Below are 27,476 nucleotides of genomic sequence, written 5' to 3'. Positions count from 1 at the left end.
CGGTGGGAAAGTGCGGCCTCCCGGGCCGGCGGGAGGGAACCAGATGCCGCATGAGGGATCCCGCAGAACGGCTTTCAGCCAGGGTCCCGTGTCCCCATCGTCCCCCAGGAACTCAAGTCCTGGTGCCACCGTACCACCCCGACCCTCTCCCCTTGGCACTGGGCTCGCGAACCCGTGCTTGATACCAAGGAGGTGCCCTACAGGGCTCATTCCACTTCCGCCCACCAAACGATCCCAGACCCGGAGAAGGGAGGGATGATGATGGGGTCGCCTCCGAAGCGTAGGCTGAGAGTGAGCAGTGAAAGGAGCTGCGGGTCTGGACTCTTTAGCCCTTTATTGAGCCCCTCCCCCGCGGCGGGGCGCCGAGCTGTGTGGCACGGTGGTCTCTGCGCAGGTCCTCCGCGACCCGAGGGCCAGGCCCCAGGTACGCGGGCTCCCCGACGGGGGAGGGTCAGTGCCCGCCCGTGCCTGGGAAAGAAAGCTCGGTGGGCTCGCGCTCCGAAGGTACGAGGCGGCTCCAGACCCCAACTCACCCCCTTTCCCCAGCCACGTGGGGTTCTCCTCTACCTCCCGACCCTACCCGGTCTCCCCAAGGCCCAAAGGAAAGGCGGGTGGGAAAGTGCACTTCGGCACGCGCGCTAGAGGGCGCGCCCCTCTCCTGGGGGTCCGGAGGCTCCCGGCGATCCCTGTGCCACAGGAAGGCCATCACCGAAGAGGGGACAGGAGCGTAGGGCCAGCCCCGCCAGGTCCCTCAGGCCACACTCACCTTCCGGCCCATCCGGCCGCTCGTCATCTGGCCCCGCGCTGCCTTCTTCCCCGTCCAACGCCACCTCCTCATCCTCTTCCTCCCCGGAAGCGCCTGACCCCAAGGAAGGCGCGGTGAGGTGGAGTCCCCGCTTCTCGGGCCATGACCCCCCACCGCGCCCCCTCTGGACGCCGGGTCCCCGCGGCCCGCTGTCCCCTCCCATCCCCCGCCCCTCACCCGCCTGGAAGTCGATGGTCCTCAGCATTTCGGCCACGTGCTCCACGCTCACGGTGAACTGCTCCATGCTCTCGTAGCCCGGCTCTGGCCGGCCTGCCAGCTCCACTTTCGACATTGTCCCGACCCTGCGGCGCGGCAGGCGCTCAGCTGGACACGCCCCAGCGCCCGCAACCCCTCCGCCGGAGCCCGGCAGCCCCTTCCCGGCCTTTCCCGCTCCGCCTACTCACTTATTGATCAGCTCCTTGGCCTGCTGCAGGGGAAAAAAAGGAGGGTGAGCGTAAGCACCGTGCCAAGCGCTGGCGAAGTCCCGCTTCCGGGGCCCACAGTCCTGCGGGGTAGGCAGGGATGCTTATCCCAATTCGCTGAGGAGCAAGCGGACTCAGACGAGGGGGACTTGCCCAGAGGCAAAGTGGGGCAAACGGGTGCCAGAGGTAAGACTGGGGCCCAGCCCTCCAGGTGCCCAGGCCCCCGCAGCGAAGCCCCTCGGCGGCCTGCCCCCCTCCCGCGGGGCCCACCTGGAGGTAGAGCGCCATCTGCGGCTCCTCCATGGACTGGATGGCCGACTCCACGAGTTTAGACGAGGCCTCCAGGTGGTCCCCGTACTGGCGGATGAGGCCCCGCACGCGCTGCAGCTTCTGCTCCTGCTCGCGGGCCAGCGCCTGCAGCAGCTCAGCCTTGCGCTCCTCCAGCACCGCGCACAGGGCCTCGAACCTCTGAGTCAGCAACTGCTTCTGCCGCCGGCTGTTGTCCTGAAAGACGGCAGCAAGGCTGAGACGTCCCTCCTGGCCGGGGAAGCACTCCCCACCCACCGAAGGAAAACACGGGGAGGCAAGAAGAAAGGACCCCACATAGTGACAGACCTACAACTGCGGCCAAGGGCAGGGTCTTCTCAGTAATAACCATTACAAGATTTTTAAAAATTGAGATACGATTGACTTTTAACATCATATTAGTTTTGGGTGTACAGTGTAGTGATTCGGTATTTGTGTATCTTGTGAAGGGATCACAGGTCTAGTTCCCATCTGTCACTGTATCTAGTTACAAAGCACAGACAAGTGAAGTGACTGCACCAAAGTCACAGAGCTAGGCAAGGGGCACAGCTGGGACCCAAACCTAGCAGCTTGGTAAGCATATTCCCCACCACTTGTGATTCACACACCAGGAACCCGGAAATTTCCCCTCCCTCCCATGCCAGGCTCACCTCGATGGTCTGGCACACCTCCTCCATCTGAGTGATCACGGCCTGCACGCGGTCGTTGCCCGCCACCAGCATTGCAATGCCATCGCTGAGCTCACTCTGCCGCACACACAGGCCAGCACTTAGAACTGGAGGGCCCTGTCTAGAGCCGTACCCCTCCCCTCCCAGCCAGGGCCGCCCCCTCCACCCCACCATCAGGGCAGCTACTCCAGAGATGTAGATGGCTTGAACCATCCAACAAGTGTGGAAGCACATTTATGGGTTCTGGAAGGAGGCGGAGAGAGGAGGCCCTCCACCACCAAATGAGAAAGGAACAGGCATTTGCCAAACATCCAGGCCTTGGGCTAAGTGCTTTATCTGTAGATTCATGTCTTTCATCAATTCAGAATTATTCTTTGTGATTATCTGTTAGGATACTATTGCCTCTTCTCCATTCTTTTTATTTTCTCCTTCTGTGACTCTGAGGAGGCCTATGCTAGAGCTTCTCATCCTTCTCATCTCCCGGTGCTGCATCCTGGGCTTTTTTTTTTTTTTTTTTTAGGCCTTTCTTCCTCTTCATTAATTCTTCATAGAAATTTCAACAACTATCTGTCCATTTTTTAAGTTTATTTATTTATTTTGAGAAAGACAGAGAGGGAGAGTATCCCAAGCAGGTTCCATGCTGTTAGCATAGAGCCTGATGTGGGGCTCCATCTTATACACCGTGAGATCATGATCTGATATGAAATCAAGAGTCAGACACTTAACAACTGAGCCACCCACATGCCCCTATAGTTTCATTTTTAAAAGCTCTATTTGGTTCTTTGTTAAATCAGCATTTTTGATAATCTATTATTACTTGTTCTTTTTATTCCATTTTTTAATGTTTATTTATTTTTGAGAGAGACAGAGCACAAGCAAGGGAGGAGCTGAGAGAGAGGAAGACACAGAATCCAAAGGAGGCTCCAGGCTCAGATCCATCACAGAGCCGGACGTGAGGCTAGAACCCATGAACTGGGAGATCATGACCTGAGCCAAAGTCAGATGCTTAAATGACTGAGCGAGCCACCCAGGAGCCCCTTTTAATTACATATTTTTTAAAAAACCATTTTATACACAGTGATACTCTATTCTTTAATAATTCCAATATCTGAGGGGCGCCTGGGTGGCTCAGTCCGTTAAGTGTCCGACTCTTGACTTTGGCTCAGGTCATGATTTCACAGTTCGTGGGTTCAAGCCCTGCATTGGGCTCTGCGCTGACAGTGCAAAGCTTGCTTGGAATTCTCTCTCCCTTTCTCTCTGCTCCACCCCTGCTCTCCCTTTCCCTCTCTCAAAATAAATAAGTAAACAAAAAAAATTTTTAAATCCCAATATCTGAATTCCTCAGGGGTCTGAACTATACTTTTTGTTTCTACTGCCTGCACTCATGGGGTACATTTCTTTCTGTATCTTCACTTTTGAATTGATATTTTGTTGTTCTTAATCTAAGGAAAACCCAAGAGCCTAAATTGAGGGTGCTTTCCTCCAGGCAGAATCTGCATTTGCTTTTGTCAAAAGTCAGGTGGGGTCACCTGGGTGGCTCAGTCGGTTAAGCGTCCAACTTCGGCTCAGATCATGATCTCATGGTTCATGGGTTCAAGCCCCACGTCGGGCTCTGTGCTGACAGCTGGCTCAGAGCCTGGAGACTGTTTCAGATTCTGTGTCTCCCTCTCTCTCTGACCCTCCTCTGCTCATGCTGTCTCTCTCTCTCTCAGAAATTAAAAAAAAAAAAAAAAAAGTCGGGTGGCATGACCGACCACCTTAGTTCCTGGGATTCCAGTTTAAGCTGAGTTTTGTGGGGGTCTTCCATTCAGATGTCTACCTTAGAGAGGCCTGGAGACGTAGTCACATCCCAACATCGTCTCATCCCTTCAGCTCAGTAGTGCTGCCAGCATTCATCCTCTGGTAAGTCTGGCCGTTTCTGTGCTTACCACCCAGCGTTCCGTGGTCAGCTCACTGCCACTTCCTCTCCCCACTCCACCTCCGCTTGGAGATTTCCTTTACTATGTGCCCACTGATATAATCTTTAAATCATGTTTTATGTCAGAAAGAGCTGTGTGGTAGTGAGAGGGCCTGGAGAGCATCTAGGCCACCAAACAAGTTGCTCACATCTTCCATGACCTAATTGTGTCCTTACAGCAACTCTCGGAAGCAGGCGTTTTCATCCCATTTTACAAGCAAGGAAAGTCAGGGTCAGAGAGGTCAAGTGACTTATCCAAGGTCACACTGAGTCATGCATAGAGCTGGGACTGTAGCCCTGATCTGCCTGCCTTTTATTTATTTATTTTTTGAGAGAGAGAAAAGAGAGCTTGAGTGCTATGTGAGCACGAAACGGGGGAGAAGCAGGGAGGTGGAGAAAGGGAGGCAGAAAGAGAGAGCAAATCCCAAGCAGCCTTGATGATGCAGGGCTCCATCCCATGACGCTGGGATCATGACCTGAGCCAAAATCAAGAGTCAGATGCCCAACCGACTGAGCCACCCAGGCACCCCCTGATCTGCCTGCCTTTAACACCAAGTGGAGTGACACGCTGAAGTTTGAGATGCTGTCCTGTGTCTGGCCCCACATGCCTGCTCCCTCTGCTTGATACCTTCTGGCGTTTGTAAATGGTGGGCAGTGGGGCCACCTCACAGTCCTTGTGGGCACCGAAGACCTTACAGAGAGAGCAGGTAGGCACTTCACAGCTCAGGCAGTAGATATTGATCTTCTCCTCTTCATGCTCCTCGCACATGAGGTGCTGCTCAGCCTTGGAGTGCAGTGGCCTGGAGGGGAGCGGGCAGGGTGGCGGCAGGGTCAGGGGCCAGGCTGGAGGGAAGTGGGCCCCACAAGTGCAGGCCCCCATGAACACCTTCTCTTCAGCCTTCACCAACCACCAATCACAGCTGGGGCTGGGCAGGTGAGTGACTTCCACGGTGGCCTTCATGTGAGGAATACAGAGAGCTAAGGGGTAGAGGAGGCCTAGATCCAAGAACAGTGTCTGTTCCAGGGGAGCAGGGAAGTCCCACAGGGCAGGAAGCCACAGATGGTTGGCAAGGGCCTTCCTGGTGGACTGCCAGCCCCTCCCCCAGGTGGAAGGGTGCAGGTGAAGCACTGCCCAGGATCCGAGATGCCTCAGCTAGGTGACCTGGGGCAAGTCCCTCCCCCTCCCAGGGTCCAGTCCTCTAATCTCTAAAGGAGCTGATCCTTTCAGCCCTTCCCTTCTGGCTGATGGGTTCCCCGCTCTGTTCTGTGTCCCTGGCCCTACCCCTTGGGGAGACAGGAGGTCTTGACAGCTCACCGGGAAGACTCTTGTTTGTAAATGTCAATAATGTTCTCCACTAGTAGGTTTCGCTGCAGGCCATAGACGCCATGTCTGTCCAGGACAACCTCATGCCTGCAAGATGGGCAGCGAAAACGGCCTCCAGAAGACACAGTGGTGGAGCCCCGGGATTGCCACAGAGGGTTCGAGGCCTGTAAGGACAAGTAGCATTAAAGGACAGCACAGTGAAGCATGAAGGAATGGGGAGGAGGCAGGAGGAAAGGTTATGGGGGCTGAAATGCAGGAGAATGGTGGAAGGGGAGGCATTTGCTGTTTTCCATGGGGAGGCCCTCCTCCTCTGAGGAGGGTGGGTGGCCATGGAGATCTTCTTTCCACTTTGACTCATAACTGCTTAAGTGTCCCTGCATCCAGAGCCCAACTTTGGTCAAGGCCCAGTCAGGATGGGGTCTCCCTAATGGGGCCCATCTTGCAGGTGTGGGGAGACATTGGGCGTTGGCAGGAAGGTTATGATTGGAAATGGACTCTGTGTGGTACAGCCAATGTCCTCCTGGGCCTCTCAATGGCCACAGCTGGGGGAGATTCTCTGTAACCCTCAGCAGGGAAGCCCAGACAAGTGCTGAACAATGGGGCACATGGGCCACATCATGGTGGGTAATTCTAGGAAACCATTCTAGAGCCTGGGAGCCTGGAGTCCTGCATTCTTGTGCTGCCCGTCATACTGTTCTACTATGTAAATTTGAGCAAGTGTTTGATCTCTGTAAAAGTAAGGACTACACTGAATTATTCCTTCTACAACAAATATTGAGTGTGCCAGGTAACTGCAAGGCTCTGGGGATAAGATGAACAAATGCCACCCTGCCCTAAGGACAAGTAAACTGACTACTACATCCGGCAGGTGGGGTTAAGACAGGAGTTAAGCTCAAAGGGTGAACTTAGAAGAGATGTTCATCACTTATACCTCTTAGAGCACTTGCTCCTTCCCATCCTAAAAGGGAGAGCCCTGCTACGGCCCAGGCTCAGAGCTGAGGGGGTGATCAACTGGCCCAAGCAGAACCAATCAAATTTTCTCTCCAGGAATTTGGAATTGAGACACAGAGGTGGGGATGGCTAGACCACGTACGGATTTGAAACTGAAAGACCTGCTGTGGAGTTGGGCAAAGAGCTGACACTGTGGTCCCCACAATCTTGTGCAAGTGGAAGTGGAAAGCAGGAGAGGTCATCAAGTATGAACAGGAAGGCTGGTCTTCAGAGAAGACCACAAAGAGTCAACTTGTGCACAGCAGCAGAGAGAAAAAACTGGTAGAGACTGCTTGTTTTCCCTCGATATTCACCTACTCTTCTTCAGTAATAGAGCCTCTGAGTTTTTAGCAAGATACATGGAATAAAGACTGTGTCCAGGGCACCTGGGTGGCTCAGTCGGTTAAGCTTCTGACTTCGGCTCAGGTCATGATCTGATGGTTCCTGAGTTCAAGCCCTGCATCAGGCTCACTGTTGTCAGCATAGAGACCACTTTGGATCCTCTATCCCTCTCTCTCTCTGCCTCTCCCCTGCTTACACTCTCTCTGTCTCTCTCAAAAAAAAAAAAAAAAAAAAAGACTATGTGTCCAAGCCTTCCTTCCAGCTGGGTAAGACCAGGTGATTACATTCTGGCCAATGGGATATAGATAGAAATGTTTGATGCAATTTCTAGGAAATATCCTTAATGGGAGGGGCATGCCCTACTCTTCTCCTTCCTGTGGGCTAGAATGAAGATGGAGGAGCTCAAGTTGAAGCAGCCATGTGGAGCCATGAGGTAGGCACATGATGAGAATGGCAACAAGATAAAAGGAGTAAGTCTCTGGACTGCCTACCTATACTTTTGCTTGAGAGAAAGAACACATTTTTAACCATCTTTAAGCCATTATTCTTTTGGGTTTTCTGTCACTTAAGAAGAACTTAGTCCTAGCTGGCTGGAAGACCATGGGCTCCTAGAGAGTAATGAAGAGTCACCTGTGGCTCTGAAAATTCAGAGGTCTTTCCTGCAGGTGCATATGATGAAATTCTCCAAATCCTTATGCTGGACCTCAGCCAGAGGGACCCTGATGTATGCAACAGCATCCAGAATGCAAGAGGGTATCCAAGTCCACAGTCTTATTTGAACCTTTAGAAGCAACAGATATAGGCAAGGCAGGAAATGTGGCCTCTGTGAAGTGGGCAAGTCTATCTTGGCGAGAGTGACTGGCATGTCACAAATATCACATTTGAGGCGAATTTCTTGTGAATCCTAAGAAGTTAACACTTTAGACCATCATAAAGCTAGAACATATTAGTTTGAGATTATCCAAGGCTGTGTTTGTGCCTTTGACTTTCTCAGTAGCTGCAATTGTATAAATACTGCTGAGTTTAGTTTAGGGTATGGATTAAAGTGTAAGATCACTGGGCTTTCGCTTACTTAATACAATTACCTTTCACTATTTAGAACCTAAATGAGTAAGGAGGTGTTGAGAGAATTCTAAGCCTACAAACTCCTGGAGAGATCTTTCTTCTCTTTGATTTGCTGGTAGCTAGCATAAAAAAAGTGCTCAGAAAATGTTTGAATGGCTGGAAAGGGGGCAATATTCCAAAGTCTTAACCCAGAGCACAAACTTCTGAGTTAGCCTCTCCCCTCCACTTCCTCTCTCACAGTCCCCCCTTCCTCTATACTCATTATTTAACATTCAACTCATGTGTTGAGGGCCTGTTATGTGTCAAGTACCATGCTATGGGTTTCCCAGACATTACTGAATTTAACCCTCAAGAATTTCTTGTAAATATGGTGGAGGACATGAACATTAACCCCCTAACTTAGACTACAGGAAATATAGTGACAGTGGCTAACTGGACACATACTTTATGCCAGATTTTTCTCTAAGTCCTTTTATTTGTATTAACTCATTTAAACCTCTTATCAACCCTTGAAATAGGTACTACTATTAGCCCCATTTCAAAGATAGGAAATTGCAGTCCAGAGGTATTAAATAAATTGTACACGGTTATCAGATAATAGGTGGCAGAACCAATATTTGAACTCAGGCACTCTGATCCCAGAGTCCAGCCTAAAAATCAATATATTAGAGGTGCCTGAGTGGCTCAGTCGGTTAAGCGTCCGACTTCTGCTCAGGTCATGATCTCACAGTTTGTGAGTTTGAGCCCCGCGTCGGCTCTGTGCTGACAGCTCAGAGCCTGGAGCCCACTTAGGATTCTGTGTCTCCCCCTCTCTGTCCCTCCCTTGCTCGTGCTCTGTTTCTGTCTCTCAAAATTGAATAAACATTTTAAAAAATCAATATACTACATTGTCAGATGTAGTAGAATTTAGGCCACCTGAAGGATGATGCCCAGAGTAACATTCGCCCCTCTGAATCTCAGGTAAAACAGATTTTAGTAAGAGGCATAAAAGGCCAAACATCTACCCTTCACAAAGAAAAGAAACAACAACGTAAAAGTGAGCTGTGCAACTGTGGATTGATGTTGTTTGAACTGAGGTAAACAAAATATGACCGATCAAACCAAAACCCCTTGTGCCATGAAGCAACGTAAGGATCCAGCTTGCAACCAGGATGACCTGTTTGTCGGTGAAAAGGAAAGGAAATAGTTCAAATCTCAGGGAGACCTTCTGCCATGGATCTCCACATGCCCCCAGGGTAGACAGTTCATCAGATTCTGTGTAAAAAAAATACGGAGGCGACATAACCAAACTGAGACACTCAGCAGCCTGCTAATCCGGGTCATACCCCACTAATCCACCGCAGAAGCCAAAGGACTAAACAGCGATTGCAAGCCAATGGTAACATTCAGCTAGCCAGTTTACACTTATATGGACCGTGGAAGAAAGCCAAGGTAGATGGAGGGTTGACTAAAGAATTTACCCTCGGCCTCAGATAAAACTACTCTGGTTCAAAGAATAGAAAGCAGAAGGGATCCAGCAGGAGATATAAACTGAGATAATAAAAAAAGGAAAAAGAAAGCATGACAAGCAATGAAGATGAAGGATATGCTTTGGAAGAAGGATTGTTCCTAGAAACAGTATTTAAATCTAACATTTAAAAAAATTTAATGTTTATTTTATTTTTGAGAGAGAGACGGAGTGGGGGAGGGGCAGAGAGAGAGGGAGACAGAATCTGGAGCAGGCTCCAGGCTCTGAGCTGTCAGCACAAGGCTGGATGCAGGGCTCGAACTCATGAGCTCTGAGATCATGACCTGAGGCGAAGTTGGATGCCCAACTGACTGAGCCACCCAGGCGCCCCTTCAATCTAACATTAAAAAAAAAAAAAAAAAAAAAAGCCCACAGTCTCTTTGTTTAAAAAAGAGATATAAGTGATCAAAGCTGGAGAAGAGAGGGAGATGGCAGAATTAAGAAATCAAGTAAAACATGTTATCAACGTAGAAACAAAATTCACATTTGACACTACAGCAGGAAATAGAATGTATACACTGACGGAAGTCACATAGATCATAGTGGAAAATAACAGCATAAAAGCAATCAGGACTACATGCTACAATGTGGATCAACCTTGAGGACTTTGTGCCAGCTGAAATTAGTCTGCTGCAAAAGTACAAATACTGTATGGTCCCTCTTATATGAAATACCTGAAATAGTCCAATTCATAAAGATAAAAAGTAGAATGATGGTTACCAGGGGCTGAGGGATGGGCAAGTGGGCAGTTATTATTTAATGGGTACAGAATTTCAGTTTAGAATGATGAAAAGTTCTGGATACATAGCAATGTAATAAAGCTGAACTGCACACTTAAGAATGGTTTAAAATAATTGTAAAGTAAATATTGTTAAGTAAATATTTAAGCTTTAAAAGTGAGTCCTTTCAATGAGAAATAATCAACTATTGCACAGGTGGTACCCGGCTACAGCAAAAATCAAGAAGGTAAAATGAGAGAAAGTCTGGGGAGTCGCTCTCTTTTCCTGACACCCTCCTCAGTTGAAACTTGTCTGTCTTGTGTCCCAAACCTTTTGCAAATGCTGGGTGGCTACTTTGAGAAAGTAATCTGTACTGGATATAAGGATAAAATGGTTACCCCTTGGAGAGCCTGGGTGGTTCAGTTGGTTAAGCAACTGACTCTGATTTCAGCTCAGGTCATGATCTTACAGTTATGAGATGGAGCTTCCCATGGGCTTTGTGCTGAATGTGGAGCCTGCTTGGGAGTCTCTCTCTCTCTCTCTCTCTCTCTGTCTCTCTCTCTCTCTGCCCTTCTTCTGCTCATGCTCTCTCTCAAAATAAATAAACATTAAAAAAACGGTAACCCCGGGGCGCCTGGGTGGCTTAGTCGGTTAAGCATCCGACTTTCGCTTAGGTTTGTGGGTTCAAGCCCCGCGTCGGGCTCTGTGCTGACTGCCAGCTCAGAGCCTGGAACCTGTTTCAGAGTCTGTGTCTCCCTCTCTCTCTGACCCTCCCCTGCTCACACTGTCTCTCTCTCTCTCCTAGAAATAAATAAAAATATTAAAAAATATTAAAAAATAAAAAAAAATTAAAAAAAAACGGTAACCCCTTCTTCATAACATCTCTGCATTTTAACAGAAGGCATTTAATGCAGCACGATATAGGGAAAGTAGCAATGATCTGAAGATCTGGTTTGGGATTTGCCATTTATGACCTTAGGAAAATAACTTCTCTCAGGGCCTCAATTTCCTTAGATCTGAAAAGAGGGATCTGTACTCAGCACTTGCTCCTTACAAGGGCTGATGTTCTCTGAGCAATGAGCATTGAGTGATATAATATGGTAAGAATTTCAGCTACCCTAATTGGATGGGGAAGGGAGCGGGTGGGTTTTATAACAACCTTCCCCTCTCACACCGTGTAGGCCACCATCCCCCTCTGTTTAACTTCGAGTCGTGTGATTCAGTATCTCACTTGTTTGTGCCTCCCCCAGCTGGCCCTGGAGCACCTCTTCCTGCCTGATATAAGAAGTGCCTGAAATTCCATCTCTGAAATACTGCTAGTGTGTTTGTTTTACATTTTTAAAAGAAGGGTTTCCTTTTTTTTTTTAAAGTATTTTTTAGCTTATTTACTTACTTTTAGAGAGATAGGGCACACAAGTGGGGAAGGGGCAGAGAGAGAAAGAATCCCAAGCAGGCTCCACACTGCCAGCACAGAGCCCAATGCAGGGCTCAAACCTGCGAACCATGAGATTATGACCTGAGCAGGTCAAGAGCTGAATGCTTAATCGACTGAGCTACCACGGTACCCCTAAAAAGACTTTAATTTTAAAGTAATCTCCACATCCCACATGGGTTGAACTCACAACCCCAAGATTGTGAGTGCAGCCTACCTAAAAAAAAAAAAAAAAAGTCACACAATCTACTGAATGAGCCAGCTAGGTGCCCTTAGATCTACTGTGTTTAGATGGATTTATACGTTCTATCATTTGTCTTATCTACGAGATTTGAATTTTATATAATGCATCTGTATTGTTTCTGTAATCATAATAAACAAAATTTCTTTTTTTGTATAGGAAACGTGCTGGTTATTTGACAGCAGAGGAGCAATTAAATGAGTTATAATGAAATTATTATGTAATTATCTTAGAGTTCTTTGTAACATGGATACAAAGAGTAGAGATACTCATGTTATAATTTTATTTTATCATTTTTAATGTTTACTTATTTTTGAGAGAAAGAAAGAGTGTGAGCAGTGGAGGGCCAGAGAGACAGGGAGACAGAGGATCTGGAGCAGGCTCTGTGGTGACAGCACAGAGCCCAGTGCGGGGCTTGAACCCACAAGCTGTGAGATCATGACCTGAGCAGAAACCAAGAGTTGGAAGCTTAACCAACTGAGCCACCGAGGCGCCCCTGATGTTATGATTTTAGATGAAAAAAGCAAGACATAAGTCAACATAGACAGTAGGTTCCCAATTTAGGAATGGGTGATGGGATTCACAGATAATTTAAAATTTTTCTTTGTAGTCACCTACATTTCCCAAATTTCTATAGACTCTGAATTACTTTTAAAATGCATAAATATAAGAGTTAAATGTTTTTTACAGTAACTGTCATTGACTGATAGAATTGTGGATTGTTCATCTCTCTCTCTCTTTTTTTTTTAATAATTTTCAAATTTTGTACCAACATTTTGGAGTCTGGAAAAAAAACTTTACTTTTTAAAATTGCAGTGCTCAGTCCTGACATAAATTGAGAGAGGGCGCTAGAGTGCCATAAATGCCAAGAAGATAAAACTAAAGAACTTTGTTGGTTCAGGGGAGGGGATGTTTAAGAAGATACCATTTGAAGACAAGGTAGACAGGTAGCAGGTGGTTAGGTAGGAAAGAGTTTTAAGAGGCCAGAGGGACTATAGGATTTTAGGTTATAAATAGGGGAGTCATGGGGGGAGGCTAGAAAGGTGAGTTTTACCATGAAGAGCTTTAAAATTTTTATTTTTTAAAAATTGTGGTAAAATCACAGAGGGCTTTGAATTTAAGGGTAAGGATCTGAACTTAATTTTGTAGACAAGATTTCTGAACTAGGGGAGAAAATAAGAGTGAATATTAATCTCATAGGTAATTTTGGATAGATGGGAGGGAAGAGAGAGGTTAAAGGCACAGATCAACTGGGAAGCAAGTGTAGTAGTCCGAGCAAGTCACAAGCCTGCCCTCAGGTGTTGACAGCAATCTTGGACAGACAGGGATGCCAGAGGTGGAATCAGTAGGATGGGCCAATCACTTAAACGTGGGCGGGTTGTGGGGAGAGGAGAAAGTCAAAGACTATTCTGGCATTTCAAGCCTGGATGCTTGGGAAGATGCTGGTGCCTGTAATGCAGAAGTATTTAACCTGGGGACCACAGCCCCTAAAAGATCCATGACCAGAATTCTGTGAACTCAGATGGGGAAAAATCACACTTTTATTTTCATTAAATAGCAGAAATTGGACATTTCCCTCAGTTACACACGTAGGCAACAAACCACAATTTTAGAGTACTTTGCCACCAACAAAAAGCACAGGTATTTTCACATCACATTATTGTTGTTGATCAAATATCCAAAAATAATTTATGCTTATCACTACTTCTAAACTATAGTAGTTACTAGGTCCACTGCTTGGTCTCATTACTTAATGTGTTAATCAAGAAGTGCATACATTACTCTATCAACCATGTTCTTCTTTCTTTCTTTTCTTTTTCTTCTTTCTTTCCTTTCTTTCTTTCTTTCTTTTCTTTCTTTCTTTCTTTCTTTCTCTCTTTCTTTCTTTCTTTCTTTTCTTTCTTTTTTTCTTTCTTTCCTTCCTTCCTTCCTTCCTTTACTTTTTCTTTCTTTCTTTCTTTGAGAGAGACAGAGATCTGTCAAACATGTTCTAATTACTTTGGCAATTATATTCCAGTGTTTCTCAAGCTTTTATTTCATGACTGCTCCTTCCATGAAACTTTTAAGACATTTTTGTGCCCCTAATATCCATCCCTTCCCCATTAAATTTTAGTACCAAAAATCTACAAAAGTGGAATTCATAGAAGCAGAAAGTAGAAAGGTGGTGGAAATGAGGAGATGCTGGTCAAAGGGCACAAGCATTCAATTCTAAGATAAATTGGTTCTGGGGAGCTGACGTCCCACATGGTGACTGTAGTTAGTCATATATTTTATACTTGGCAATTGCTATGAGAGTAGCGCACAATGGTAACCATGTGCGATGATGGATGTGTTAACTAGCTTGATTGTGGTAATCATTTGGCAGTATCAAATCATCATGCTATATGCCTTAAATATGTCTAATCTTTGTCAATTATATCTCACTGAGGCTGGGGGAAAAGTTTTACATGGAAACAAAATTAAATTAAAATTTAAAAATAAAATCACAAGGGACGCCTGGGTGGTTCAGTTGGTTAAGCGTCCGACTTCGGCTCAAGTCATGATCTCATGGTTCATGGGTTCGAGCCCCATGCTGGGCTCTGTGCTGATGGCTAGCTCAGAGCCTGGAGTTGGCTTCGGATTCTGTATCTCCCTCTCTCTCTGACCCTCCCCTGCTCACGCTCTCTCTCTGTCTCTGTCTGTCTGTCTCTCTCTCTCTCTCTCAGAAATAAAACATTAACATTTTTTAAGTAAATAAAATAAAATCATAATAAAAAAATTTTTTAATACCACAGGTATTCTTGGGACAATACCACCCCTGTTGAGAATGTATGAGAATGCATGCTGTTGTAATTTTCTTTTTTTTTTTTTTAAATATTTTTTTATTTATTTCTAGGAGAGAGAGAGAGAGACAGCGTGAGCAGGGGAGGGTCAGAGAGAGAGGGAGACACAGACTCTGAAATTGGCTCCAGGCTCCGAGCTGGCAGTCAGCACAGAGCCCGACGCGGGGCTCAAACCCACGAACTGCGAGATCATGACCTAAGCGAAAGTCGGACGCTTAACCGACTAAGCCACTCAGGCGCCCCTGTAATTTTCTTTATAATCAAATGTAGTAGTACATTTTATGCATTTAAAAACATTTTTCTGGGACACCTGGGTGGCTCAGTTGGTTAAGCATCCGACTCTTGATTTCGGCTCAGGTCATGATCTGACAGTTCTGTTCGTGAGATGAAGCCTCCTTTGGATTCTCTCTTTCCCTCTCTCTCAGCTCCTTCCCTGCTCTCATGCTCTTGCAATAGAAGAAATATATACATTAAAATGTAAATAAAAATAATTTTCCTACATAAATCACACACATTGCTCTTAGAGCCCACAGGCTTCACAAACTGACAAAGGGGTCCATGGTCCAAAAAGAGATTACTTCCTGCCCTGATTATAAGTCCACCATGGTCTCATGACAGAGAGGAATTTTATACACTAAGGTGTAGATGGCAACTTTCTTAATATATTTCCATAGCTGACAGTCTCTACATTGGACTAAAGATCTCTCAGCTGACTAATATCCAATTAGCAAAATCCTATCTTCTGTTTCTGTTTATCTTTGTATTTCAAGACTAAGAAATAACACTGTATGTTAACTAAGTGGAATTAAAAAAAAAAACACTAAAAAAAGATACAAGTTTTTGTAAGCAATTGTTGTAGAAGCATATGGGAATAGGCCTGTTCCTAACTCGATAAAACTAAACTGTATATAATGCATCTTTGAATGAATATCTTCTTTAAGATATAAGCTTTTGTAAACAATTGTGTAGAAGCATATGGCAATAGACCTGTACTTAAAAAAAAAAAAAGACTAAAAATATAACTGAAAATAACTGACAGGCTCTATTATACACTTAAATGTCTTTGTTCTTTCCTTAAATCTTACATTTACACAAGAAGGCCAGCCCCATAAAGCAAAATTTCATATGCCAAAGAGATGATGTGTAGAGAAAATTCTATCACTCTAGGAAACAGAAGACCTACATTTATGTCCCTACTCTGTCCCTTTGTAAGACTGTAACCTGTTTCTTGTGTTCTCCCTGTAAAATGGAACTAACATCCATTCTATCTAACTCTAATGGAATCATGCATGTGAAGGTATTCTATAAATTATAGAGCATTTCACAAAGAGCGGTTAAGAATCCTAAAAGTATATGACCACACAGAACTACAGATCATGAAACAACTGTTCCTTCTTCACTGTGGAGGGTAAAATGGAAAGCAATAAATAAATGGAATGTAATTCGAGGTTATGTTCCAGGCTTTTGTGTGGTTATACATGCCACGACCTGTCTGTCTTTTAGGCCATATGGTGCTTCCTTTCTTTCTAATATTCCATAGCATCTAATAGAAATGTTCTGCCTAGAAAGATGCTCTGTGAGTTCAAGAGGGGTTGCTGGAGGCTATTTTCCCCCAAAACGGTGACCTAGTCAATGATGAAAAGTGGACCATACAGGTCCCTTGAGCCACACCTTCACAATACACTGGAGAAATCATGGCAAAATGGTAGACTGAAGACCAGACACTTGGAGAATGTTGAAGAGCTTTAGAAGAATCCAGATATTGGCCACCAGTGGGTGGGAGAGGGATTCTGAGTGGAGGGTTAGCTTTGCCTGACAGAACCCAGCAAAGAGCCTGGCATAAGGGGTCTGTGGCAGGAGACTGGCTGGAAGGAAGAGCGAAAAGCAGAAGAGCGGTTCAAGCCAGGACACTGGTAAGAGAATAGAAAACACTTTAAAAATGTATATCCAGGGGCACCTGGGTGGCTTAGTCGGTTGAGCGTCCGACTTTCGCTTAGGTCATGATCTCACGGTTCGTGGGTTTGAGCCCCATGTCGGGCTCTTTGCTGACTGCCAGCTCAGAGCCTGGAGCCTGTTTCAGTCTGTGACTCCCTCTCTCTCTGACCCTCCCCTGCTCACGCTGTCTCTCTCCTAGAAATAAATAAAACATTAAAAAAAATTAAAAAAAAATAAATAAATAAAATAAAAATAAAAATGTATATCCATTGGGGGCGCCTAGGTGGCTCAATTGGTTAAGCATCCAACTTCAGCTCAAGTCATGATCTCACAGTATGGGAGTTTGAGCCCCGCGTTGGGCTCTGTTCTGACAGCTTGGAGCCTGGAGCCTGCTTCAGATTCTGTGTCTCATTCTCTCTCTGCCCCTCCCCCACTTGTGCTCTGTCTCTCAAAAATAAATAAATGTAAAACAAATTTTTTTTTAATGTAAATCCGGGGCACCTGGGTGGCTCAGTCGGTTAAGTGTCCGACTTCAGCTCAGGTCATGATCTCATGGTTCGTGGGTTTGAGCCCCACATCAGGCTCTGTGCTGACAGCTTAAAGCTTGGAGGGGGCGCCTGGATGGCTTAGTCGGTTAAGCGTCTGACTTTTGCTTAGGTCACGATCTTGCGGTTCGTGGGTTCGAGCCCCACGTCGGGCTCTGTGCTGACTGCCAGCTCAGAGCCTGAAGCTTATTTCAGAGTCTGTGTCTCCCTCTCTCTCTGACCCTCCCCTGCTCACGCTGTCTCTCTCTCTCTCCCAGAAATAAATAAAAATTTTAAAAAATATTTTTAAAAAAGCTTGGAGCCTGCTTCAGATTCTGTCTCTGGCTTTCTCTGCCCTTCCCCCACTTGTGCTCTGCCTCTCTGTCTCTAAAATAAATAAACATTAAGAAAAAATTTTTAAAATAATAAAAATAATCTTAAAAATAATAAAAATGTAAATCCATTGTTAAGATTGCCTGAATTTGTGAAATCAGATTGTTAGAATTACAAGGATGTTAAAGATCAGTTTAGGAGCGCCTGGGTGGCTCAGTCAGTTAAGCATCTGACTTCAGCTAAGTTCATGATCTCATGGTTTGTGAGTGCAAGCCCCACATCAGGCTCTCTGCTGTCAGCGCAGAGCCTGCTCTAGATCCTTTGTGTCACTCTCTCAATAGTAAAATGAACATTAAAAAAAGAAAGAAAGATCAGTTTAAAGCATCCTATTAACCCATATATGTGTAAACAGTTTTGAAGAAGTAAACTAGCCTGACTGACATCACATGGCAAATCAAGAAAGAAGCTGGTGGGACTAGAACTCAGGAGCCGAGTCTCGGTCTATGTTTTTGTTCTCCACTAACCCAGTTTCTTCCGTCAAGTAAACAAGATGCATGACACCGCTACAAGTAAGTGCCGTTCACAAACTTGCAGTGAACCAATTTCTCAAAAAGGAGACCCATCCATGGTTGGGCTGGGGAGGCCCCTCAGGAGCAGGGGAAGTGGTGGAGGAGGCAGACCAGTCCTTGACAGCAGGTCCTCACAATGAACCGATAATGAACTGGCTTTCTAGGTGGAGTGAACAGCGGCCATCTCTTTCCTGTGTTGCCCTTCATTAGAGAAGGCAGCCCTATTCTTCATGTTCCCATTTCTGCAAATCTCTCCCTAAATGGACACCCTCCAGAAAAGCTGTTCCTCAACAACCTTCTGGTTGTCTGTTAAATTACAACAGGTTGCAGCTCATAAACAAGTGCCCACAGTGAAGTGGGGGCAGGTACAAAAATAAACTGAAGGCTTGCTTAAAGGAGTTTAGGAGTGACTAGAGTTTACAAATACAGAAACGCATGGGAAGATGTTTGTGTCGAATTCCCACACCAACAGCTTTCCTCTAGTCAAAGTGCTTGGTAGCTGAGTGGGTGCAAGTGTGGAGAACGAGAGAGGGAGAAATTAGAGGGGGTTAATGTGGTATTTCGGTGTCTCTTCCCTTTAAAGTCAGGGTGAAGGAGAGATGTATTACAGCTCTAAAGAAAACTAGTTAAATTGTGATGCAACTGTGTAAAGATATGCATGGCAACAGGGGCTAGAAAGTAATATGCAAATGGGAAAATTACTGGGCTGGGAGACATAGGATTATGGAAGACTTTCTCCCAAACCCTTACTACTGTTCAACATTTTCAATGACATGTTTTAACTTTTCAAATTTGCTTCCTGGCTCTCTAGTTAACCTGATGTTATAAAGTCACAATTCACTAAATTCTTTTTTTTTATTTAAACATTTTTAAGTAACCTCTGCCCAATGTGCTGCTCAAATTTATGACACTGAGATCAGGAATTGCACGCTCCACAGACTGAGCCAGCCAGGTGTGCCCCAGTTCCCTGAAATTCTTTTCTGCTGTTCATCACAGCAGTTGTTAAGACAGCAAAACACTGGGGGTGCCTGGGTGGCTCAGTTGGTTAAGCGTCTGACTTCAGCTCAGGTCATGATCTCAGGATTCATGGGTTTGAGCCCCGCGAGGGGCTCTGTGCTGACAGCTCAGAGCCTGGAGCCTGTTTCAGATTCTGTGTCTCCCTCTGTCTCTGACCCTCCCATGCTCATGCTGTCTGTCTCTCTCAGAAATAAATAAAACATTAAAAAAAAAAAAAAAAGACAGCAAAACACTGGACACTATCTAAATGTTTTAGAGGACTGATGAAACTGGTCCAGTCAGGACAACAGAGCACTATTTAGCCACTTTAAAATGAAGATGTCTATCTAAGTGTGTGGAGATGGAACAGCCGCCCAGAGAGAGTAAATGAACAAACGTAGGACAATGAGTCTAAACACACACACACACACACACACACACACACACACACACACACACACTCAAATGCTGCTATCCATGAAAAATTTCTGGAAGGATGCCCAAGAAAGGTGGAAATGGCTACCTCCATTTGGAGAAGGGAACTAAGGGACTAAGGGCCTGGGGTGGTCACTTTTCATGATACAAACTCCTAAACTAGTTGAAATAAAAGTGTGTGTGTGTGTGTGTGTGTGTGTGTGTGTGGAGAGAGAGAGAGAGAGAGAGAGAGAGAGAGAGAGGTATAACTTTTGTAAGTTCTATTAACTTTCTAGGCAATGTTCTCAGGGTATTCTTCTAAGTGGTTTTAAGACAGAATTACCAAAAGTCCTAAGCTTGTTCCCATACTTAGAAAACAGACAATCTGATTATGCCTACAGTTGTCAAAATGTGGAGGCGATGTGCGAAAAAACTAAATATGCTCATCTTTCAGAGGGAGATCTACTGAGATGTATATACAGAAGTGCAGCCAAGGAACTGGGTCAGCCTCCCACCAGGCTGGAAATAAAGCAGAGCAAGGAAATGAGCTGTTCACTCTTCTTGGTGGTGAAGGGGGGCAGTGCTCAGGGGTGCTCTGCACTTTAAAAAGAGACACATCAGTCCAGATCCACAGAACCACCCCAAAGCTCTGGGAATCATGTTGTTTCCTAAATATTCTGCATCAAGTTTGACCCAGCCTCTGTTCTCTCTGGGCCCAATCAGTATTCCAGAGCTTCAAGGAACCAAAACAATATTCCTGGGTACAGAGCACTGACTTGAACAAGAAAGGTCACTTAAACATCATCTAGCCTCCATATAGGGAACTTGTCTCTGGGTCCCTCTGCCTGATGGTACTATATGCCTGCACTTTAATAATCTGACCTTTTTTTTTTTACAGGACAGGTTACCTTCACTTACAAAATTTCTCTTTGTTTTCATGTATCTCAAGATTTAATAGGAAAGATATTTCACTACAAATTCATGAGACAGGATGGCAAAATCTTGTTGCCGTTCCCTCCTAGGCATCTCAGCCTGGAGGGTGTTCAGAAAGGTACTCGGACCAAGGGGAAAACCAAGATGGTGGGCAAGGTGAAGCCTCTAGTCCATGAAACCTGTTCCAGATTCTGTGTCTCTGTCTCTCTCTGACCCTCCCCTGCTCACACTGTCTCTCTCTCTCAGAAATAAATTTTTGAAAAACGTTTAAAATTAAGAAAAAAAAAAGCATTTGTGTTCAACACATTTCTTCCTGAATTCTGATATGGTTGAAGAATATGTGTTCACGATGTTCCTTCTTACTGCCATGCCTACTAAGCTAGCCAGCTCTGGTCTATTCAGAGATTTTACTTCACTTGCAAGGTGTGTGTGCGTGCATGCGCGCACACACACATGCATGTATGAGCACGCAACTTTTCCCTTAATGATCTCTGATCTTTGTTCCAGTGGCACAGGGCACTAAAGAAAACCTGTTTATAAACGATTTTGGTATATGATGCTTTTCTTTTTGAAACCAGCAGCTAAAATGACACCTGTGAATTCGATTAGTTATGTACACTTTGCCCTGAGACCTCACATACACCAAAGCTGGCTGCATTTCTCTGCATTCTCTCTGCTTAAGTGACCACAATCCTTTCTAACCAGCAGGCCCTTTTTATTCACCAATCTGGAGTGGGGCATTGGTGTGAACTTTTAGTTGGGGAGGATTCCGAATCTCCTGCCCACGTCCAACTCTCCCCCACAAGATGGATGTGTTGACCGTTGCCTCGAATACAAATAGTTTCATCATGGGCTTTTCTCACAGGGCTTGTTTTTTAATGTTTCACTATCTCATTGATACTTTCTCCAAATCTTCCATGCCATTCTCAAAGTCTGAAACTCCAAACTGGAGTGCAGCCTCCAGCACAGACTGTTCACAGCCTGGTGTGGGATCACCTCCCTCCGCTCTGTAGCTTCTATGGGGGTCTTCTCCCCTCTGCAGATGCCAGCATTCCGCCACTGCCTGTGCCAGCCTGCAGAGCCTGCTGACTCATGCTTATGTTGTGATCTGCTAGGACCCTGAATCTTCTGCTCCTCCATCAGGACAGCCACCACCCACTTCATGGAGCACTCTGCCCATCCCGTTCCGGGGTCTTCGCTCTGACCTGATAACAAGCCTCCCGCAAATCTGCTCTGCTTCCCCTGGCCCCGCCCCCCCCCCCCCCCCCCCCCCCTCCCCCCCCCCCCCCCCTGCATCTGCCTCACCCGGAAGACGCCCTTGGCACCTTTGCGGCACAGGTTGTGCGGGCAGGGCAGGATCACCACCGGTTTGGAGAACATCTCCAGGCAGATGGGACAAATGAGCTGCTTCTCCAGGTTGTCCATGCTGTGTGCATCCCCTNCTTCATGGAGCACTCTGCCCATCCCGTTCCGGGGTCTTCGCTCTGACCTGATAACAAGCCTCCCGCAAATCTGCTCTGCTTCCCCTGGCCCCGCCCTCCCCAAGCCCCCCCCCCCCCCCCCCCCACAGCCCCCTGCATGTGGCTCACCTGGAAGACGTCGTTGGCACACTTGCGGCACAGGTTGTGCTGGCAGGGCAGGATCACCACCGGTTTGGAGAACATCTCCAGGCAGATGGGACAAATGAGCTGCTTCTCCAGGTTGTCCATGCTGTGTGCATCCCCTAGCAGCGGCTTGAAACCCACTGTGAAGTTCATCCCCTCAGCGATCGTGCCTGCCCTGGCCTCGGCCTTGGTCCTGGCCTTCCCTCACTGCCTCTGGACCCTTCCTCGTTTAGACGGTCCACGGATTCTTGTTCCCTTCTACTGCTCACTCTTGAAATAGCTCTGCTATCTCTTCTGTCCCCTCCTCCAACAATTCACCTTGTCCTCAGATAGCTGTTTTCAGACACTTCTCTGTCCCTCTGTATTCTTTGCTCTGTAACTCAGCCAGGCACATGTAGCTTTATCTATCTTTCCCTCCCTGAGTGACTCTGTCCCTGGAAATTTCTCCTTTTGTTCCCCAAATGACTCTTGTTCACTCTATGGGCAGCACTGTTTGTCCCTCTCTTCCCAGAGAGGAGATTAATTTTAACATGGGGGTAGGGAACAAGGGGCATCTGCATGACATTCCAACTCCCAATTTAGCTCATGTAAGGCGAGCCACAGCTGTCACCAAGTGAGTGACCCTGACTCACTCGGGAATGGGTGACTCCCTTAAGCCAGAGCAGGGATGAGTTTCACTGTTTATGGTGAAAGGTAGACCTGCAAAGGTGTCAGGCTCTCACACTCAGAAGGCTCCTATGAGCCCCTGCCACCCCCCACCCCCACCCCGTGCTCTGGCTTAGGCTCTTCTTCCACAGCAGTGATACACAATCTAAGCTGGCCTGGATGAGGGGGACCATGCATGGCTCAGGGTGGCAGGAAAGATGTCGCCAGACCTACAGTCAGTGAAAGTTTCTGCCTCCAAGGCATAGCCAGTGACCTTTACCTTCTTCGGCTGAACCCTATAATTCAGAACAGGGGCATCAGAAACTAGAGAGAAAGGCTCTGGTCCAACACTTCTGGTCCATTGTTGTTCTTGCCCAGAACCTTCTTACACCACCCTAGGAAAAAAAGCTAAGAAGGCTAGAGCTGACAGTCGCACCAGGGCCTGGAACGACCTCATGAGCATGCCTCTGAGAAAGTGTGGGAATTTGGTCCATGAACACATCACTGGAGCCACTCCAAGGACTTTAAATTTGTTAGGAAATCGAGAGAAGTTGAGCTGAGCAGAAGGGACCTGAGTGCCAGGAACCTATTTTGGGTACCAGGGGAATTGGTCTCCGGGGAAATTTTAGAGCACTGACAAAATCATAATCACAAGGCTCCGGGAAGTCTCTGCCCCAACTCCACAGTTGTCCTGGCCTCCTCCTCTCCAAGGCAGGCTGGTCTCAGATGTGAGCACTAGCCCTCTGTTTTTTTCTCCCCAGGCCTTTTTCTCTATCCCAGGCACAATTAGTCTTTCTTGGGCCCAACAGATGGACTGGGATTGGACAAAAGCTCTTTTATTTACTGACATTCTTTAGCCCTTCTCCCAGTCAGGAGAGAGGTTTGAGGAGTTACGGGGCTCTGACCTTGAGTGAACAGGAAAATAAATGGTGTGGAGAGGATACCAAACAGGCAGTGTGAAGAGGCATGAGTGGTAAAAAGGGTCTGGAAAAGTATAATCTCCCTATCACATGTTTCACGCCCCTGTTTTAAGCACAAAATATATGATGGTCAGTCTGCATAAGACATGGTAAAAAGGATGAAGGCAAGCAGGCACGGATATGTGAACTTCAGCTAATGCTAAGGGGTGCTGTGCTGTGGTGCAGTCCAGGGAGAATCCAAAGGTGGGAGAACTACCCTTATATCTCAAAAGCATCCATACTTTGCAGGGTTGACTCATGGTGGCATAGAATAAGGCTGACACGGTCAAGTGCATGGACACCAGAAGAAGGTGAGACCAGCCCTAGAAAGGTGTGCTGGCATAGGAATGAGACTGATGCTTAGAGTTCTTGGTGCAGAGGTGCAACAAAGGAGGTTAGCTGCTCTAGTAGCTCCGGGAAAGGATCCACCCTGCTCAGTTATCAGGACCTTGGTGGAGATATCACAAGTGACTCAGGGACCCTACCAGCTGAAATTGGCTCAAATCCCAAGGAAGGCACAGGAAAAAGAATGCTGGAGAAAAGTCTGTCACCACTGCCTGAGACCTCATAAGGGTAGGGATGGGAGGGCTCCTCTCTAAACTGGTTAAAATTGGAACTGGACCTGAAAAGAAGAGTGGCTGGGTGACCCTGTATTGCCAGAGTCAGTGATACCATCAAGGTCAGAGGCGGCATCCTCACTGGGATGGATGCCATCAATGCTTCTGAAGTTGGGATTCTTATAAGAAGAGGGGCAAATCAGGGTCAATGTCAGGACAGGGCTACTTGCTCCTCTCCTCAGCGTTATCAAGTGGACTGGGTGGCAGAAGGCACCTGGGGGCAAAAGAAGTCGGCGTCTTACTAACAAGAAAGAATGACGATCCAGAATTTAAAGCAATTTCTCTGTGGATAAAGATATAAACATCTGAAATCCACAGTGTAAAATATAAACTTTCTACTAATGACTCATCAGAAATTAGTCTATGTTCTTTTCTTATACCTTGATTTTGGCTGCATTTTAGTTTTTATATATACCTCATTTCTCTTCATCTTTTAGGCATAATATTCATTATTATCTTCCTCTCTTCTAAAATTTCTTTTGTTTCCTATGGTGGAATTTGAAAAACACATATATCAATATTTAATAACAAGTTTTAGTCCAGGGGTGAGAAAAGCATCCCTTTGCAGTTACTCATCAGCATCACTAGGTGGCACTACAGTGAACTTCAATCAAGCCACATTTCAAAGTTTAACTGCTTAGGGCCGGGATAATCTGACACTTCATCTTCCTTTGGAGTAAAGGCAGTAGACTTCATCCACTAGCTTGTCTTCAACAACTGCCTTTTCTAGGCACTCTCCCATCCATTCCTTACCCTAACTCCCCCCGAGTCCCAGTTCCTTAGCTTAACAGTCATGAGAGGCCAATATTACATTCAAACTCTCAATTGGTGGCAAAAACCCTTCAGAAACTGGGTGTATCCCCTTCTCTTCCTTCACTTTGCCTCAATGTTGACTTGAGTCTCCAATATTATGGGTTCACGGCTTCACTCCCAGCTAGTCTTTCATTCCTAATCCAGTTCTTACCTCAAGCCCTGTCTATGGTCCTCACCTGACCTGGGAGGCTGATTCTGGACATTCTGCTGATATTTTCTAGCAATGTCCTCAGACGGTGGCTTAAGTGTTCCACAGCAAAAGCAGCAACAGCAGCAGCAGCAGCAGCAGGTGAGCAGAGCACACAGGAGGACTAGTGTCTGAAAGGTAGGAAAGAATGGCCTTGACCCAGCAGTTCTAGATTTTCATTCCAGCTCCCCTCCCTGAATCCCCCCAGCACCCAGAAAATGAGACAGCAGAAGCATTTGCCCTAGGAGAGGAGGCTCAGCTCTTCAAGAAGAGGAGGGTCACCCCTCCTTCCTTATTCTTAAAGGACTAGGAGGAATTGTATACCTTGAACCAACAACTATTCAGTATGAAATAGTAAGTGACGCCTTCTTCGCCAAAGTGCTCATATATGTATATTCCCAGAGAGCCATGCCGGTCGTAGATTTTCCGCTTCTTGGGGTCACTCAGTATGGAGTGGGCTGTGTTGATTTCTTTGAATATTTCTGTTGCTTGAGCGTCCCCTGGATTCTTGTCTGGATGATACTTCAAGGCCAGTTTCCTAGTCAGGCAATACCCAAAAGAAGGGTGGGGAGAGGATGGCTGGGGAATGGCTGGGGAGGGAGGGTAGGATGAATGACAGGGATAGGTCTCTGGATGTGAAGAAAGAATGCATGATATGTGATGCCAAGGATGGAGGCAAGCAGCCCAGGTCTAAATTCAGTCCCATGCCACAGTGAAATGGATGATGGCTCCGTGTGACCCAAAGTGAGGGCTCGAGGATTTAAAAATGGGTCAGAAAGCAAGGTAGAAAGAGAAAGGTTTAAGGGGGAAATCCCAGGGTAAGAGGTAAGTGTAAGGGTAAGAAGCTGAAGTCTAAACCTGTAGGCCTTTTTGATGTCTTCTGGTGAGGCGCCCTTCTTAAGCTCCAGCATCGCATAGTGGGTGGTGCCACTTTTGGACAGCCGGTGGGCCGCTTCATCCAGATGGGCCATGATCTGGGTCAGAGGAGAAGCATTTGTGAGAACTTCCACAGGTGAGGCCTCAGAGAAGTGAGACTCCCAGCGACAGGAAACCCATCGCCTTCATTGGCCAGTCAAGTAAAATGACTCCAAAGAGACAAGTATAAGACAACAGTGAGTGGGCTCTGTGACCAGCAGGAGAGCGCAGGTGACCAGAAAGGACAGCCAAATTCAAATTTTGAAGAGGAAATGTCTCCTCACATTTCCCAGCATCCTTCAGCCACACAGCCCTCCAGACACACCCCGCCTCGTAAGCAAGGGGAGGCCCAAACCATGGGAAGAAGTGGATTTTGTCCAGAAGGACTGGCACCTGAAGCAAACGGCCTGACCCAGCTCACTGGGGCAGCCCAGTCCTCGTGCAGGCGGTGTCAGGGATCGGGGAGATGCATAGTTCCCAAGACAGAAACAATCCAGACCAAATCCTGAGCCACCTGAGAAGTCAGGTGTCCCGAAAGCCAGGCCCAAGGATGCTGCTGCGGCTAGGCCAGAGACCTTCTTCTCCCTAGCCTCACCTCTCAACCCTCAGAGGCAGGGCAGCGGGGACAGCACTGGGGGGGAGGGGAGGTGACTCCAGGGATGAAGCCCCAAGCGAAAGGGGGAGCTGTGGCAGCAACCAGCCAGGGGCCAGGGAGCAGGGCCCCGGAGGGTGGGAGAGCGCCCAGGCCGGAATGTTCTGGTTCCCAGGTGGCCTCTGGCTGTGTGTGGACTCCCCGCCCGGCCTGGCGCTCTACTTCTACCTTAGGGTCGCTCTCTTCAGCTGGGGAGGCCTCGCACAACCTCCATCCGGGTGTGAAACTTCACACCGCAGAGATCCAGTGCGCAACTGCGCTTGTGCGCGACGCCAACCTTCCGGGTCGCTTTTTGGCGCCGCCGGAATGTCTGGAAGGCGAGGCTACGCGGACGCTGGGACTTATTTCACTCAGGGGAAGCCTGGGCGGAGGGATCAGCCCTCTTGCCGCGCGACCCCTCCAGCTCTTCCGGTGCCTCCAGCTCTTCCGGTGGGCGTGGCCTCCAGTGCCACCTCTACTCTCGTGGACGGGGATCGCCAGTCCTCGTCCCGCGCGCAGTGCTCATCGACTCACTTAAAAAAGGATGTTGGTGGGGCGCCTGGGTGGCTTAGTCGGTTAAGCATCCGACTTTCGCTTAGGTCATGATCTCGCGGTTCNGGGTTCGAGCCCCGCGTCGGGCTCTGTGCTGACTGCCAGCTCAGAGCCTGGAGCCTGTTTCAGTCTGTGACTCCCTCTCTCTCTGACCCTCCCCTGCTCACGCTGTCTCTCTCTCTCTGCTAGAAATAAATAAAATATTAAAAAAAAAAAAAAAAGGATGTTGGGTTTGCCCGCCGTGGCTAT

The 27,476-nt window shown here is 47.0% G+C and overlaps 2 protein-coding genes and 1 long non-coding RNA gene across 3 annotated transcripts; all 3 read right to left on the bottom strand.

Moving 5' to 3' along the window:
• Positions 1–334: 334 nt before the first annotated feature.
• Positions 335–22,546, bottom strand: TRIM54 (tripartite motif containing 54). Its single transcript, XM_039238424.1, has 9 exons — positions 21,894–22,546; positions 5,474–5,646; positions 4,787–4,958; positions 2,184–2,279; positions 1,498–1,731; positions 1,210–1,232; positions 983–1,107; positions 767–859; positions 335–468 (listed from the first exon to the last, which is right to left on the bottom strand). The coding sequence occupies exons 1-9, from the start codon at positions 22,059–22,061 to the stop codon at positions 452–454; spliced, it is 1,101 nt and encodes a 366-aa protein (XP_039094355.1). The 5' UTR covers positions 22,062–22,546; the 3' UTR covers positions 335–451.
• An 827-nt stretch (positions 22,547–23,373) lies between these two features.
• LOC120235916 lies at positions 23,374–24,576 on the bottom strand. Its single transcript, XR_005529537.1, has 2 exons — positions 24,545–24,576; positions 23,374–24,343 (listed from the first exon to the last, which is right to left on the bottom strand). It is a non-coding gene; the product is annotated as an uncharacterized LOC120235916 (long non-coding RNA).
• Positions 24,575–26,943, bottom strand: DNAJC5G (DnaJ heat shock protein family (Hsp40) member C5 gamma; the record flags this gene model as incomplete). The annotated part of the gene is made up of 5 exons (XM_039238462.1): positions 26,865–26,943; positions 25,988–26,103; positions 25,454–25,667; positions 25,119–25,260; positions 24,575–24,615 (listed from the first exon to the last, which is right to left on the bottom strand). Coding segments are annotated over exons 2-5 (510 nt in total), but the record flags the coding sequence as incomplete, so codon positions are not given.
• Positions 26,944–27,476: the final 533 nt, after the last annotated feature.

This window comes from Hyaena hyaena, unplaced genomic scaffold (assembly GCF_003009895.1).
Source record: "Hyaena hyaena isolate Hyena2069 unplaced genomic scaffold, ASM300989v1 scaffold_140, whole genome shotgun sequence".
Classification (NCBI taxonomy): Eukaryota; Metazoa; Chordata; class Mammalia; order Carnivora; family Hyaenidae; genus Hyaena; species Hyaena hyaena.
The sequence above is the reverse complement of the archived record's forward strand: the minus strand, read 5'-3'. Positions and strand labels throughout refer to the sequence as shown.

Excerpts from the sequence above, each read along its gene's own strand:
- TRIM54 (XM_039238424.1), bottom strand. The coding sequence starts at position 22,061 with ATGAACTTCACAGTGGGTTTCAAGCCGCTGCTAGGGGATGCACACAGC. Across the intron at positions 5,647-21,893 it reads GTGCCAACGACGTCTTCCAG|GCCTCGAACCCTCTGTGGCA; the intron begins GTGAGCCACATG and ends TTGTCCTTACAG. Across the intron at positions 860-982 it reads GACCATCGACTTCCAGGCGG|GCGCTTCCGGGGAGGAAGAG; the intron begins GTGAGGGGCGGG and ends CCTTGGGGTCAG.